The sequence below is a fragment of the Narcine bancroftii genome, chromosome 7 (assembly GCF_036971445.1).
Source record: "Narcine bancroftii isolate sNarBan1 chromosome 7, sNarBan1.hap1, whole genome shotgun sequence".
NCBI classification, from domain to species: Eukaryota; Metazoa; Chordata; class Chondrichthyes; order Torpediniformes; family Narcinidae; genus Narcine; species Narcine bancroftii.
This window is the reverse complement of record NC_091475.1, coordinates 9,330,205-9,347,527: the sequence shown is the minus strand read 5'-3', so window position 1 is coordinate 9,347,527 and position 17,323 is coordinate 9,330,205. Positions and strand designations below refer to the sequence as shown.

Here is a 17,323-nt window from a genome sequence, read left to right as displayed (position 1 = left end):
TACCCGAGAACCCTATCAGCTGGACGCTAGAGGATGATGTTTTATCTTGAAATTCAGTGCCAGTGAGTGTTGAAAATCTGGCTCCCGTATCCACTAAAAAGGATACTTCCATGTCCATAACTTTAATCTGCAGGAAAGGGTCTGCCAACCTAGCCTGCTCGTGGGTGCTCGGGCTCCGTCACTGTGGGCAATATTGCTCCTCCTCTGTCAGCAAAGGGAATTGTCTCCTCGGAGCTAGAGCCGCATAGGGTGCCTGATGTACCGGGGGTGGCACTGACGATCTCTGGGGCTGGACCCAAGGCTCCTGTTGTGGTGGTCCATAGCCCCTTGCCCCCGGGTCCCGAGGCTCCCAAACTAGGGGACAGTCTCTCTTCAAGTGTCCTGGCTGACCGCATCCAAAACATACGGCTGGCTGCCTTCGTGGAGCACTCCGAACTCTCCCTCTTACTCGGAATCCCCCCATTGGACCTCCCATTCTGCCCCCATCGGTGGGACCCGGTGCCCAATATGGGGCCGGGTGCCAATTAGTATCATTCCCTTGTGGTGGCTGCGGTGGCTGCTGAATCATCTGGTTCGCACCCTTTGAGGAAATCTTTTTTTTTTTTCCTCATTTGCCTTTTGCCTAGCCTCTGCCAATTGAAGCTTAAGGAGTTGCCAGACTCCGTAGTTTGTTTGTCCTCCTTTTGCTTAGCCCTGTAACGTTTCATGTGATGGGTCAAATGTTTTTCCCATTGCTCATTCGAGCAGCCAGGAATATCAGGGTTATTCTCTAATGCCTCCCTAACTACAGCTGGCAGTCCACTCGTTACTGCAGCCCTAAAGAGTGTAGTCTGCAAGGGATCTGTGGCTGGGTGTACTCCTGCCTTATCAGTCCAACTCTCCCTACACTGACTCAAAAAAGTCGAGATCTCCTCATCCTCCTTTATGGAAAAGGTCAGGGACTGCATGACACCGGGGGGAACGGGGAACTTATCTCTCATTGCCCCTCCTATTGCCGTAGCATGGTTGGCAAATGGCTCAGCATCGAGGCACCTAGTGATTCCTGCGATCATTTCTACCTGCTGAATCTCCCACAGCCCAAGCTGTTTCCCCAATAATGCTCTCCAATCCCCTATGGCTATCTTATGTCCCATCGTAACTTGGCAGAACTTTCCCATCCACGCTCCACCTCCCTCAGTCGGAGGTGGCATTTTATCCAAAATACAATTCATGTCAGTGAATGAGAAGGGTTGATACCTCTCCCCAATTTGCGGACCCTTATAAAATAGCGGCATCTTTCTATATCTTTCTGGAAGCCGTACTTCCCCCCTTTCCCGCAACGCATATCCCAAAGGGAAGCGAGGGTTCTCCTGACCCTGTCTTCTGTGTGTGATCATGCTTCCCTCTCTGCTTCTCCTAAGTACAGTAACAGCCGGATTTTTTCAAACCCTCGTGGTACCTTCCCCTGACTCTGCAGCTCTTTCCAAATCTGTTCGTACCGTTCCCTAGCCTGTCCTTCCTCTCCCTTCGGTAATCCTCCCAGTAATTGATTCCTTGTATTTTCCCACTGTCTGTCTACAGATGGGGGAACTCCTCTGTCTTCCCCGAACTCTTGCCCTACCTCCCTTATTACTCCTTCCATCTCTGTTCCGATTTTTAACCCTTTAGACTTCGTACTTCACTGGGTCTCTCCCCGGGTAGGATTTTGACACCCTGCAATCTACTTCGACCCTTCCCACGTTATTATAAACACCAGCGGCACACTGTACACAATCCTTAAACAAATACTTATTATAAACTATTATGATACACTATACGATTCTTAAACAGATACTTATACACTATAGAAACAAATAACTATAACACAATACACCTTATACAAATACTTATTATACACAACTATGGTACACGATTCTTAAACAAATACTTATTACACACTATAGAAACAAATAACTATAACACAATACACCTTATACAGATCCTTATTATACACTACTATGGTACACGATTCTTAAACAAATACTTATTACACACTATAGAAACAAATAACTATAACACAATACACCTTATACTACTTGGCCAAGTGTCTAAATCTACCTCTCGAGATTGCTACAAGGGGCTCCAACCCCGTTCTACTAGAGGGACCTCAACCTCCTTAGAGGGATTCCAACCGGACCTCAACCTCCTTAGAGGGATTCCAACCTTTTCCTAGAGGGACCTCAACCTCCGTAGAGGGATTCCAACCTCCTTTTCCTAGAGGGACCTCAACCTCCGTAGAGGGATTCCAACCTCCTTTATACTAGGAGGACTCCAACCCCCTTTTACTACAGGGGACTCCAACCCCGTTCTACTAGGAGGACTCCAACCCCCTTCTACTACAGGGGACTCCAACCCCGTTCTACTAGGGGGACTCCAACCCCCTTCTACTACAGGGGACTCCAACCCCGTTCTACTAGGGGGACTCCAACCCCCTTTTTGTTTTATTCTTTGGCTTTAACGAGGGCTTTTGCAGAGTAGTGACAACACACAATTTATCTTTGCCAATAGCAGAACTTCGTTAAAACAGGCGTCTGCTTACCTCCCTTTGTAGGATGGTCACTTGTTGTTATCACCACACCACAATCGACCGGTGTTTCGTATCTTTTTCTTCCGTCACTTCTCCATCTTCATCACGTCGGGGTCACCAAATTGTTGGACTCTGGCTTTAACTTACTCTTAATTTAGTCTATGTGTAGTCTGAGTCCAGCGCGTTCTTTGAATGAAGTGATAGGAGAAGGTATTCGGTTCAACAGTCAATTTATTATACAGCACAAGAATAAAACTTAACAGAGCTCTGGGTCAGTCTGTTAGTTCATAGGTCACCTGCCAGTGAGCAACTCCCCGAGACTGACCCCTATTGTCCAGTTGGCACAGTTTATATAGGTCAATCTTATCACACAGAACAAAAGTTGTTTTCCCTGCTAGATCTTTTTGCATAAGGGTTATCACAAGTCATCTCCTGTTTTGCAGATTTCTGGGGTGTAGCATTCCCATGTTAATCCTCCAGGCCAGACTATCCTGTTGTTTAGATCTGAAATTAATTCATCCCCAGATATTTCTAATCACCATTCGGTCCCTGTCTGGCCAATTTCTGCTGTTCTCTTTAACACCTCCTCGTGCCTTAATCTTCCTCCTAGACTGGTTTTCCATTCCCTTTGATTCTTGCGGGCCATTCTTTGTTCTGATCTGGCCTGTGTCTCCTGTGCTATTTCCCACCTCCTTCAGTTAAGCATTCCTCCTAAATCGTTTTATGCATATCCTCTCCCTGTATCTTGGGAGCAGCCAATTTTGTTCAGCCAACTTTGCTCCATGCTGTGACAGCCACTTAGCCACATTCCTCTTTCCCTGACTCATGCAGTCCAAATAAACTTATTGATTAATCATTTATTTCATACTGTTTTAACCCCTAGATTCCAACATCGCCTTTACCTTGTCGCCTTTACCTTGTCGCCTTTACCTTGTCGCCTTTACCTTGTCGCCTTTACCTTGTCGCCTTTACCTTATCGCCTTTACTTATCACCTTTACCTTGTCGCCTTTACCTTGTCGCCTTACTTTGTCGCCTTTACCTTGTCGCCTTACTTTGTCGCCTTTACCTTGTCGCCTTTACCTTGTCGCCTTTACCTTGTCCCCTTTACCTTGTCGCCTTTACCTTGTCGCCTTTACCTTGTCGCCTTACTTTGTCGCCTTTACCTTGTCGCCTTACTTTGTCGCCTTTACCTTGTCGCCTTTACCTTGTCGCCTTTACCTTGTCGCCTTACTTTGTCGCCTTTACCTTGTCGCCTTACTTTGTCGCCTTTACCTTGTCGCCTTTACCTTGTCGCCTTTACCTTGTCGCCTTTACCTTGTCGCCTTTACCTTGTCGCCTTACTTTGTCGCCTTTCTTTGTCGCCTTTACCTTTTCGCCTTTACCTTGTCGCCTTTACCTTGTCGGCTTTACCTTGTCGCCTTTACCTTGTCGCCTTTACCTTGTCGCCTTTACCTTGTCGCTTTTACCTTGTCGCCTTTACCTTGTCGCCTTTACCTTGTCACCCACTCTATGTTTTTGCTTCCCCCAGTTGGGGATGTAACAAAGCCATTTCTCAGAGCAATCATCTCAGGATGGTTGCTGAGCTTTAATGGAACAGTCAGATGAGACGAGCTGCCCAATGGGTAATGTTCTGATCAACCAAGATCTGGGATGCTTTTCAATTCTAGCAGCTCCAAGGGTGGGCAATGCCTTTAACTCTCTGCACTCTCCTCCCTTTCTAAATCCTCGACTTCTCTCCGCCCTCAAAGTGTTCTCTGATACACTTTTTGAGCGAAAGACCGGCGTTGCGGTGATTCTAGTAAAACCAGTGAGAAATGCTGGAGGAACTCAGCTGGTCTTGCAGTGTACAGAGCGGGTAAAAATATATAATATTTCGGGCCTGCACACCTCAAAGGTTAAGCAAAAACTGGAGTGGGGTGGGGTGGGGGGGGAGAGAGAGAAAAAAAACTTTAGAGGAAAGGAGGGTGTGGGATTTAACAGAAACTAGAGAAGTCAATGTTAATGCCATCTCCCTTCCTTTTTTCCCTCTGTCTCATTTCTCAGAGCCAAAATTAATTCTCACCTTTCCTCTTATTATATCCAATTATCAGCTTTTGAGCTTTTGTGTGTTGGTCTGGACTCCCCCACCCCCCCCCCCCCCCCTTTCTCTCCCCAGTCTTTATTCAGACACCTGCCTGCTTTTTCCTTATACCTTGAAGGGCTTAGGCCTGAAACATTACTAATATTATCTTTACCTCCAATGCTGCAAAGCTAGTGAGAGCTTCCATTTCTCAATGTTTTTAGCCTTTTTTTTTTACCTCTTTTCAGTCTTTTTATGGTGCTCAGTGCCCAATGTTATTGACATTCTGTTAAAGTGTCCTGAAGAATTTTATTATGGCCCAGTAAATTTGCAACAAATGATGTGCATTGATACTTTTAGTGCTTTCGGGACATAGCAAGAAGAAGGCGAGCTAACCCACAAGAGATAAACCATGTTGATCAGTAATCTATCCCCAAGCACCCTGTATTTTTTTAAATTTCAGTGATTTACAAAAGTCTCTATTTTAAAATTAACAATTGATCTGGCATTAACTGCAATTCCATATTTTTCACACCTTTTCATCTGTTGAGATGTTTAGTAATCTTTTCTAAAAGACCTAGATATTTTTAGATTTTAACTACTTATCCTGGACTCTGTCAAATGCAGAAATTGATTTATCTTCATCTAACATCATCTCTCTCTAATATTTTGACAAAAGTTCAAAGCTCTCCATAATATAAATTTCAGAATCCATAACTCTACTCTCTGTAACCCCTGTTTATAATTTCATCCTTGGAGTCCAGGTGTTATTCTGGTAAATTTATTGTGGACTCCTTCCAAGGGAAACATATCTTTCCTAATGTGTGTTGCCCAGAAGAGCTCACTGATCTCCAGCCATGTCTGCCTTCATCTTAGTAGTCACTCAGGATCAAGGAGGATTTGGTTCCCATCAAGTTTTGTGCATTTGACGTGACCAATGAAGTCAAGATGGGAATCACCAACAGAACACAGAAGGGACAGTAGGTACCTGATGGGAGTTTATGATGTGGAGTGCTCTTTCAGCTCTTTATCTTTCTGTGCTCCAGCATGCAGTGAAGATTCTTAATATTTGAGACAAACTCAAAATATTTTGGCTATATTAGAGCATACTGGATAGTTATTCAGCATTTATTAATTGTGCAGGGGTAGTTATTGAGATGTCAGACTAGATAATTCCTGTTGCCAAAGCTCACCCTGTGAAAATTGTATTGCCTTTCTGGGTTTGCCTTTGCAAAAGGTGTACTCTTGCCTTGTTCTTTGAACTGTCCATATCTTGCCTACCTTGTCTCACTCAGATTGTTGATGTCAAAGTGTCTAAGTGTAGTCTAACCAGAGATTAGCCATAGCATTATTTCTGCCCTTTTGTATTCCATTCCACAAACTACAAAAACCAGACTGCACTGGTATAATCTCTAGATTAATTTACCTTAAAGAGAATGAATGAGCATTAGTTAAATGAAAGTGAAATTAACAGTTTGTGATGTGTAAGGGTTTGAAATGGCTCTTCTCTGATCCCCTATTCAGACACACACTTTCATTTGTGACAGAATATAGATGTATTTTTGGGAGATTAATTGGGGAAGGATTTTTAGTGTAGGTCACATACAAACACTTTAAAACAGATCTTGTTTAAAATATTGGAGCTCTGCTCATGCTAGACATGTCGGGGCCAACAGTCTTTGCAAAAGCTTTGCAGAGGGCCCAAGAGACTTCACTAATGGATTGTTGTTTACAAAAAGGCAACAGATGAAAGAGCTTGTCGGATCCGCAGATTGTCTGGAGAGGAACTTGCTGTTCTAAGAGGGTCATGTGATTTTGCAAGCAGAAAGAGAGAGAGACGCACACAGAGATCAGTTCTATAGTTTTACAGTCAGCAGCAGCAACTAGGACTGGAACAGGACAAGCTGGCAAGCTTGTGGAAAACCCCATTTGGAAGATGGTTTGTGTGCGCTTAGTTCAGCCTGGTCAAAGTCCTTTGGTTTATTCAAGAGGAGAGGACTGATGTTTCACTTGAAATAAGGGAAACAGAAAAAGAACTCTGTGGTGACCTGAAAGAAAGAAGATATCAGTTGGAGAACCCTGAGGGGGCAAGTTTCGTCAGCAAGACACTGAAGTGTACAACAAATCTCTCTCTGAAAACCGACAAGAACCTTCCTGAGCGGTAACCATTTACCTTTCAAGCAACAAAGCCTGGTGAATTTTATAAATGTTCAATTTTGTGCACAGTATAAGAATTGCCTGCAACCAGTGAACTTGGAAGAATGAGAAGTGAGATTGGACTGTGAACCAAAGAACTTTTCTGAACTTACACACACATTACATACACATGTGCTTAGAATTAGAAAGGGGGTTAAATTAGGTTAGTTAAGTCAATAGTGATAAGTTAAAGTGTGATTCCGTTTTCATGTTTAAAGATAATTAAAAGCAACTTTTGTTTAAGTAACCATTTGTCTTGGTGAATATCTCTATTGCTGTTGGCGTTTGGGGTCTGCGTAGATTCAAAGCATGGAACAGTTTCCTACTGTATCGTATAGAAGTATACATTTAGTACCCACCCCATCCACTCAAGGAAAGGATTTCAAGGAAAGCCACTACCTCAAATTCTGAGGGTAGAAGATAACTAGAACAGTGAACCTGTGGAGAAAATGGATGGAGACAGGATGAACTGTGATCTGGACCTAAAGATATGATCAAAGTTGAACCTAGCAAACACTAATGGTCAAATTTGCAGTTGAGGTGTTTTATTTAAGTTGTAATTCTCCAACCATCTGAAATAAAAATATCTGAGAGATACAACCAAACATTATCATTTGGAAATATTCTCAGGTGATGCACTAGCCATTGTAATTTCAGATATTGTCCACATACTTCAGTCTAAATATAGAATTGATTTCAGTAATTTGTAATGTTACGTATATATTTGTGATGGCCCCTTATCAATAAAAATGATCAAATTTAAGGTATATTTTAGTAATTGATGTATATCTAATTGAGTTCTCTTCTTCCAGATTCTATTGTAATTGCGTTCTGGGTTGGTCTCGCTGTGTTTATGATATTTCTCTTCATAATACTTATGTTGATGTCTCGATCTGGCCCTACACCAGCACAGTAAGTGAATTAAATGACCTGTTCATTCAATGACCTCTTGTTTATCATTTTAAATGACCATGACTACCGGATATTTGATTCACACCACTGGTCAATATGCATTTTATTTATAAAAAGTTACACACATTTAGAACTTTGTCGTTCAAACCATGTATTATTAAGTCATATAGTTAACTGTCAATTTTAGATGCATATTAAATAGGCTAAAGTTACATTTTTAAATATTTCCTGATCTTTGAATTCATTAAAACAGTAAGTTGTTTATCTAGAAAATCCAATGCAAATGAAAGACAAGGATGTGAGTAGAGTGAATTAAATTTGTTATTCAAAAGATTTTAGCATTTCAGGATTGGAGATTTCTCGCTTTACAAATGCCAGTAAATCAGATCCAACTCTGACAGATTTAGCATTTATATCTGGATTTCAAGATTCAGTTTATTGTCATAGTAATAAAATGGCATCATGTTACGTGAAATTTCTTTTTGCCTGCTGAAAGGCAGACAGAATTGCCATTGGCAGGAATTGCCTAAATGCCTTTTACAGTTAGACTCACAGTCAGAGAAAGAGAATCCCTCCAGAATCACTGAGTGTCCGTAGATTTGCCTTTAGTGCTTCCGCAGTCCCCACAGCCACACAGAGAGAAGTTGTTTCATGCTGTTAAACAGTGGGGGGGAAAAAATACCTAAATATTTTTTACTTTATTGTAAGCCATTAAGTAAAAATGTAGAGTCTTACAAGAATTTCTATCAGGATTCCCCTCTTCTGGGATTCAAAATTGGCTGGGCCATAGAAGACAGAGGGCAGTGATGGAAGAGTGTTCCTCTGACTGGAAGTTTGTGACCAGTGGAGTTCCTCAGGAATCAGTTTGGGGATATCTGGTGTTTGTGAAATTCATAGGGGATGAAGATGTTGATGGGCTGATCAGTAAGTTCGCAGATGACGCACAAATGGATGGAGTTTTGGATAATGCAGAAGATTGTCAAGGGATACAGCAAGGTGTAGGTCTTTCGGAGGTGGGTGGAGCAATGGCAGATGTAGTTTAATCCAGACTAATGTTAGATGTTGGGAGGTAAAATGTAAGGGAGAACTTTATAGGAAATGACAGGACCTTTGGGAGCATTGATGCACAGAGGTAACTTGAGGTGCAAATCTTTATCTCCCTAAAAGTGGAAACACAAGTCAGAAGGTATACAACATAGTCATCTTCATTGGTTGGGGCGTTAACACAAAAACGTTATAATTGTACAAAACTTTGGTTACACTTCATTTGGAATATTGTACACAGTTGTTGCTACGTTATAGGAAAGATGTGGAGGCTTTGGAGAAGGTGCAGGAAGTTGGAGAAATTGGGCAAACTGAGAATGTTGGAGGCTAAGGGGCAACCTGAATTATAAGAACGCAAGAGTACTTTTTTCCCAGCATGGGAGTTTTGTCTGGGAATACACTGCTGGAGGAGAGGTGAAATACAAAAGCAACCTTTAAGAGACATTTAGACAGGCACATGAACATGAGGGAATGCAGTGATATGGCTCATGTGCAGGCAGATGGGATCAGTTTACTTTTACATCATAGTCAGTAGAGAGATCCAAAAGCCTGTTCCTGTGCTATACATGTTCTCCATATTCCATTAATATTGGCAGAATTACTCAATGGGTTCTACACTCAATAAGAGGTCATCTACTAGGACTTTACTGTCTTTCTCAACCACATAAGATAAATAGAACCATATGAAGGTAGCTGGGTAATGCAGCTATCAAACTTTATAATGGATGAGTGGGAATTCCTGGGCATTACTCATAGCAGGTTCTGGAAAAGTTGCCTTCAAATGTTGACTTCAGCACCATCATTTGGAAGTAGGATGTCCATGATAACTGGATTGGATACCAGCGGAGCTGGACCTTCACCTGCTAGTGGAGCAGAGTGGAACTGTCAGCCACAGGTCAACTGGCGTCTCATTTTCAACATCATCCACAGGACCAGCAGAGCCCAACATTACCTCTGGAACAAGCAGAGCTGAAATTGCCACAAGAAGGCCACTCAATGTGCATGTTGAAATAAAAAATTAACCTCCTCTTGAGATGAATTAGAGTTATCGTAATCCAATCCTGTGTCATTAATATCCTGGGGAACACCAGAAACTGAACTGGACCATCCATTTCAATATCATGGCTACAAGGGCAGATCAGAAGTTGGCTCTTCCAGTGAATTATTCACCTTCAGATGTCCCATCTCCAAGTTAGACTCTGATGGAATGACCATCATCCAGGATAGAGTTAGCCTACTTGATTGGTACTCCATCCACCACTCTAAATATCTATTGTTTCTACTACTGATGCACAGACGTTCCAGTGGGTAGCATTTGCAAAATGTTCTGCAATTATTTATCTAGTTATACTGACAGCACCTTTCAAATTCATGAACTGCACGATAAGAATGATAAAGGCAGCAATTGTATGAGAATGCTGCCTTCTGCCAGTTCCATGTGAATTCTGATTTGGAGATGCATGGTTCAATTTTGCTGGGTGTAAATCCTTCCCTAACAGCACCATTGGTGTAGCTTTATTTGGATGACTACAGGGATTAAGACACATGGGTCCTCACCACTTTTTCAAAGGCAATTAGGAATGGGTAATAACTGATCCGCTTTGTAAGATGCCCAGATCCTGGAAAAAAAATGTCTTGGCAAGAAACAACATCCATCTAATGGTTTGTTTCCAGAAATATATTAAATAGTTACTCCTTATTGGTTTCTTTCAAAAGGAAATTGCAAAAGTTTAGTTTGCAGATGCAGCAGGCTATCAACAAGGCAAATGGAATGTTGGTCTTCATTGCATTTAGGAGGCAGAGAGGTTATACTGCAACTGTACAAGGTTCTGGTGAGGCCATATCTGGAGTACTACATGCAATTCTGGTCTCCTTACTTTAGGAAAGATGTACTGGCTTTGGAGGCGATGCAGAGGAGGTTCATCAGGTTGATTACAGAGATGAGGGGGTTAGCCTATGAGGAGAGATTGAATCATCTGGGATTGTACTTGCTGGAATTATTATAGAAATGTATACAATTATGAAAGGCATAGTTAAGATAGAGATAGATAAGATGTTTCTATTGGTGGGGAGACTAGAATTAGGGGACATAGCCTCAAGATTCAGGGTAGTAGATTTAGGACGGCGATGAGGAGGAACTGCCTTTTCCAGAGGGTAGTGAATCTATGGATTCTGCTGCCAATTGGAGGTGACCTCAGTGAATATATTTTAGATTTTTACATGGTAATTGAATTAAGGGGATATGGCAAAAAGGCAGGAAGGTAGAAATGAGCCTATCATCAGATTAGCCATGATCTCATTAAACGGTGGAGCAGGCATGACGGGCCGGATGACCTACTCGTGCTCCTACTTATGTTTACTGTTCAGTGAGACATCAAAGTCTTTCGGTGTGATTCAAATTCAGATGCATTTTGAGCTCTCTGCCTAGAATCGAGGCATCTTGCTCCACCTAGGAATAAATGTGCTGATTGAAGAGATAAAACAAAAGCAAAGATTATTTGCAGATTATTAAACAGCTAGACAAAATAGATTCATGGTGTCAGGTGCATAATAATCAATTTTATTTTCAGTAATTTTGAATGAATAGAACACCACACAACAAAATATTTTTCAGCATGACTGGCTGGTAATGTAGTTATTTATTATAATAAGCCCACATCTTATGAAACAGTTCGATGCTAGACACCAAACTGTGGGTTTTAGCCATTGTGTACTTGTATCAGGCTGTATTGTAATACCAACAATGTTTCTAAACATTAGAAATAGGCAATGGAATCTTGTTGTCTTTCCCATTTAAAGGTGGGAAATCGGGATACTTTCTGTGGTTTTCAAGGAGAAGCTGGGACGTTTCCTTTCCATTTGATGCAAAAATTTGATTGGATAATTAATAATAACAAATGAAATTCAGAACAGTATTCACTGAAACTATATGATTTTCCAGAAAGAACCAGATGCCGAATATTTATCATCTTGTCTTACCCCTGTTATGTTCTCATCCAGCTAACTGACAAGGGTGCTAAAAAATGAATTGCCAAGGTGTAGTAAGCTGTGGAGTAAGTGCTGTTAGATAGGAATAGGTCAGATGGTAGGTGGGCATGGGTCTCGTGAGTCGACAAACCAGAGTAGCCTCAACAAATAATCCACATTATGTGGATGCTACACATTGTCCATCAGTAGAGGAAGGCATAGATATTTAGGGTGGTAAAGCATCCAAAAAAAATGACAATTTTTAACCTTTCACTGGGTAAAAAGAAAAAAAACCATCCTAATCTCATATATGTATTTGTGCCCACGCACAGTATCTCACACAAGGAAAAAATGAACGAGAAAGATCATTTGGTTAATTTCAATTGATTCATCCACCAGCTTCTATGGAAGTCAGGCCACAATTGAAAATGATTTACAGGTGAATTTTTTTCTGACAATAATTTGGTTTCATACGAGCCATTTAGTACTTGTAATATCACCTCCTGGCTGATTTAGTTCCAGGCTGAATACTGACTTCTCCAGTGTTCCCTTATACAGTAAAACCCTGCTATCCAGAATTCTAGCAACCAGCAAAAAAAATTGTGGAAAATAAGTAGCTTAAAAAAAACCCCCTAAGATTAAAATTGGTGTGCCTCACCATTAGTTCACTAATCACGCAACATGCAATCTCAAGCAACTGGAAAATTCACTAATCTGGCATCAACCAATCCCCATAGGTGCCAGGTACCAGGGGCTTTACTGTACTACATCTGGATCTAAGTTCTTTTGAACATCAGCACAGAAACAGGCCCTTTGGCCTACAATACCTGTGCTACACTGTCTGTTCTCTTACCAAGAGGAGTTCTTGATGAATATTGGAGATGCAGTTTGACCGGAGCACTATTCATTCTTTGAGTGCAACCTGCATTTGCTGTTGTGCATTTTATTTTTTGTTGGTACTGTTCTCTGGGAATGTCACCAGGCATGAACTGGAAGGCTGCAGGAAAGAAATAGAGAAGAACATTGTAAAAGATTGAATAAGAAATAATAAATAAATTCTGTAATTGCCAAATGTTGATTAGTGACTCTTCAGTATTAATATCAAAAACTGCTAACGGAGTGCAGATGGAACAACTGCTAATTAGGAAATATCACAAACCTAAAATACGACATTACGTGTACTCCATTCAATCCTTTAATTTTATTTTAACCTGGGATAGGATATTGTGCTCCATCTATGATACTGCAAACTTGGTTAATTGATCTGAATAAACAGATGGGATAAATCAATTTTGTTTGTATAGATAATAAAATTTAAAATGTCTTTGTTCATGCTCAAACAGATGTTTCTGTCTATGTCAGTAAAAAAATTTAATCTTGTATCGCTGATAATTAATATCTTGAATTAAATAGAGGTTCCAAAAAATGTTTTTTTTCTGTTGCATTGTCCAAGAAATTGAGTCATATCTTGTAGGTTTTTCTAGCATCTTGTAACTTGCTTTCATACCAGAAGTATATCGGCAACTTTATTGACCATATTCAGACTTGCAAATGATCTATTGTGGAAACTATATACAGTGGACAGGGTGTGTGCACCTTTCAGTTGGAAACTTGCAGGGAGATTTTCTAGTTCACGAAAGCAAGCCAGTTCAAGCAAACTGATTTTGGAACCTCCTTAGAACCGTTACAGAACACCTCACCTATAACAGAGTATGAAGTGTCAGACATAGTTAGAATTTCTCTTTCAAATTCTCAGGAACATGGAGATACTGTACTTTAAAGATCAAGGAGCTGAAGATTCTGGGCACTGATAATATAATGACCATGGCTATAAACTAAAAATAGCAAGCGGGCCAGCAGAGTTAACCCTTTCAGACCTGTGCTCCCAACAATCTTTCTTTCAAGTATAAGATCGTTGTTCGAGAAAATGGATTACTGAGGCTGCGTTGGAACCAGAGAGAACTGCAGGTTTGCTGAGCTCTGGTGATTACAGAAATGTGGCTCTAGGACTCCATTCCGAGTTTAGTGATTCAGCTTTCTGGACATCCCCTTCGGGGCACACACAGAAGGGGGTTTGTGCATTTACATCAGAACTGATGCATAAATGTCTCTGTTGTAAAGATCTTCTCAGCAGAAATAGAGTATCTGATGGTGAAATGCAGACCCTTCTACCTGCCCAAGGAATTCTCGGCCTCGCTAATTACTGCAGTTTACATTCTGCCTTCGGCGTATGAGGGTGAAACAATGAAGGAGCTTTATGGTGCCATTTGTGAAGCCCAGATGTCCCACCATGATGATGCCATGATTGTAGCTGCTAGCATCAACTACGCCAATAAGAAAATGGTTCAATAGCACATCAACTTCGCACCTGAGGAGAAAGCACCTCGGATAGGGTGAACACCAACGTCCCTGGTGCGTACCTCACCCCCACCTTGGATACTCAGACCACATATCTATCCTGATAAGCCTGGCATGCTGGCAAATCCAACTAAGAAAGAGTGCAGGGAGACCAGGACATGGCCAACTAGATGTCTGCTTTGAGACCACTGTCTGGAGTTTTTCAGGGAGGTGTACAATGCTCATTTAAACATTGAGGCAGTGGCGGATTAACCATTAGGCTGAGTAGGCTGAAGCCTAGGGGTCCGGAAGGTAAGGGGGCTCATCATAACCACTGGTACACCAATGTAACCACTTGTCTACGTGGGTTCGCGTTAGTCCTGGGTCCACCCGTTAATCAAGGCTCATGGAAGATCTGTGTTCATCTGTCAATGAGCAGTGGGGTCTTGGACCCATCTATTAATTCGGGCTCTGCCGGTCCTAATGCTACCTGTCAATCAATCTCGTGTTTGTACGCGTGCGCAAGTCTGAGGTCTGCCTCCTGCAGCAGAGCTCGGCTCAAGCAGCGTCACTTAGGTGAGGGTTATTTTTAAAAAAAAAGACTTTCCCTTCTCCTGTGTTATTTTGTATCGATACATTTTTTTAGAACTGATTTTATTTATCTTTTTGTAACTAACGAACTTTTTAAATTATTCGGGGCTTCTGTAAGGTAAAGTTTTGTTTGATTTTAGTGAAGTTTTACCTCCCCTCCTGCAACCAAACTCCAACTGGTGTATTCCAAGTACATATCCGGCAGATAAATTTAGAATATGTGAGGGCATCACGCCAAAGGCTCATAAATGGAACAGTTTCACTTTATTCTATTCAATGAAGGGTGGGGTCCTTACTAAAGCTTAGCATAGGGCCTGGATGGTAGTTAATCTCCCTCTGCATAATGGTGTACACAAGTGACTGGCTACATTAGCAAGTGTATTGAGGACAACACTGAGATCAAATACTTCATAACCATGGCTAATCAGAAACCATGATTGGATGCAGACCTTATGATAACCATAACACATGGGAGCAGAAATAGGCTATTCAGCCCATTGAGTCTGCCTGCCATTTAACCATGAACTGATCCATTTTCCCACTCAGCTCCATCATCCAGCCTTCTCCCTATAACCTTGGATGCCTTGGCTAATCATGAACTTGATGCTGCTTTCGGGACAGGAGATGAGATGGCAATAAGATCAGACAGGGCTGAACTCTTCTGTGCAATCTGGAAGGCAAAGGTTAGGTATGCACAGAAAATCCTTAAATAACTGTGGGACACCGGTGAAATGAGGTGCATGTGGCAAAGGATCAAAACTGTAACAGACCACAAGGTAATCTTGCAAGTCAAAGAGATGATGGACAGACTGAACATTTTAGAATGATTTGACGATAAGTACAGACTGACAAAAAGAAAGCTCCATGACCCCCTGTTGAATGGGTCCCCTGCATAGCAACGGCTGAAGTGAAGAGAACCCTATCCAAGTACTGAAGGACTGCGCAGACCTGGCAGAGGTCGTTATGGGCGCCTTCCATACATTACTGCAGCAGTCCATTGTCCCCAAGGGTTTCAAGACAGCCACCCTCATCCTGGTACCAAAGACGGAAACAATAACAGCCCTCAGTGAATTCCGCCCCATGTCAGTGATCCCCACGATTATGAAATGCTTTGAGTGTCTGGTGATGGAACACATCAAAGTGAACCTCCCAGAGACACTGGATCTATTTCAATTTGTGTACAGATGGAACGGTTCCACTGATGATGCTATAGCCTTGTTCCTTCACTTCATCCTGACCCACATGGAGAATGACACCTCATACGCCAGGCTGCTGTCCATTGACTTCATCTTGGCATTTAATACGATCATTCCCCAGAGGCTGGTGGAGAAACTGTCCTTACTAGGACTCAAAACCCCTGGACTTCTGAACGCTAAAGTAACATTCAAGGGCTCTTGTAACATTAATATTCTTTATGGCTGTTGTTTCTCAAGGAATGGAGTCAGTTGGGTTACTTTTTAAATCAGGCAGATTTGAGCACTCTGTTGAAACAGACCGCATTTTTCATCAGATTAGACACCTTGACTGACGATAGTAAATCACTTGCAGAGGGCCGCACACAGCTATTAGGTATTTTATGCACTCTATCAAGAATTTTATTTTTACTACGGCATGAGCTGATCTTCGTGTGTTACATCTTTGTAGAGTGCGTCGAAAGAACCAAAGACTTGTTGATCCAAACCAAGGCTTTTATTAACTGAAAGACTGGAGCATATCACAAGTAGGTCGACCAGTCCAGAATGACCTGGTCTGGCGAGGAGCAATCCTTTAAGACCTGCCAGTAGGTGCCAAGGCTTTTATTAACTAAAAGACTGGAGCATATCACAAGTAGGTCGACCAGTCCAGAATGACCTGGTCTGGCGAGGAGCAATCCTTTAAGACCTGCCAGTAGGTGCCAAGGCTTTTATTAACTAAAAGAGTGGAGCATATCACAAGTAGGTCGACCAGTCCAGAATGACCTGGTCTGGCGAGGAGCAATCCTTTAAGACCTGCCAGTAGGTGCCAAGGCTTTTATTAACTAAAAGACTGGAGCATATCACAAGTAGGTCGACCAGTCCAGAATGACCTGGTCTGGCTTGGAGCAATCCTTTAAGACCTGCCTGTAGGTGCCAAGGCTTTTATTAACTAAAAGACTGGAGCATATCACAAGTAGGTCGACCAGTCCAGAATGACCTGGTCTGGCGAGGAGCAATCCTTTAAGACCTGCCAGTAGGTGCCAAGGCTTTTATTAACTAAAAGACTGGAGCATATCACAAGTAGGTCGACCAGTCCAGAATGACCTGGTCTGGCGAGGAGCAATCCTTTAAGACCTGCCAGTAGGTGCCAAGGCTTTTATTATCTAAAAGACTGGAGCATATCACAAGTAGGCCGACCAGTCCAGAATGACCTGGTCTGGCTTGGAGCAATCCTTTAAGACCTGCCAGTAGGTGGCAAGGCTTTTATTAACTAAAAGACTGGAGCACATCACAAGTAGGTCGACCAGTCCAGAATGACCTGGTCTGGCTTGGAGCAATCCTTTAAGACCAGCCAGTAGGTAGCAAGGCTTTTATTATCTAAAAGACTGGAGCATATCACAAGTAGGTCGACCAGTCCAGAATGACCTGGTCTGGCGAGGAGCAATCCTTTAAGACCTGCCAGTAGGTGGCAAGGCTTTTATTAACTAAAAGACTGG

General features: G+C 42.0%; 1 protein-coding gene across 2 annotated transcripts in view; it reads left to right on the top strand.

The window, feature by feature from the left end:
* Positions 1-17,323, top strand: part of LOC138739765 (melanocortin-2 receptor accessory protein-like) — a 45,475-nt gene that overhangs the window by 17,998 nt on the left and 10,154 nt on the right. For both annotated transcript variants that reach the window (XR_011342403.1, XM_069892344.1), the window contains exon 2: positions 7,614-7,713. Coding sequence is in view for 1 of the 2 variants with exons in the window: in XM_069892344.1 (XP_069748445.1) it covers positions 7,614-7,713 (100 nt within the window). In the remaining variant the exon portion in view is untranslated. The remainder of the gene's footprint in view (positions 1-7,613; positions 7,714-17,323) is intronic.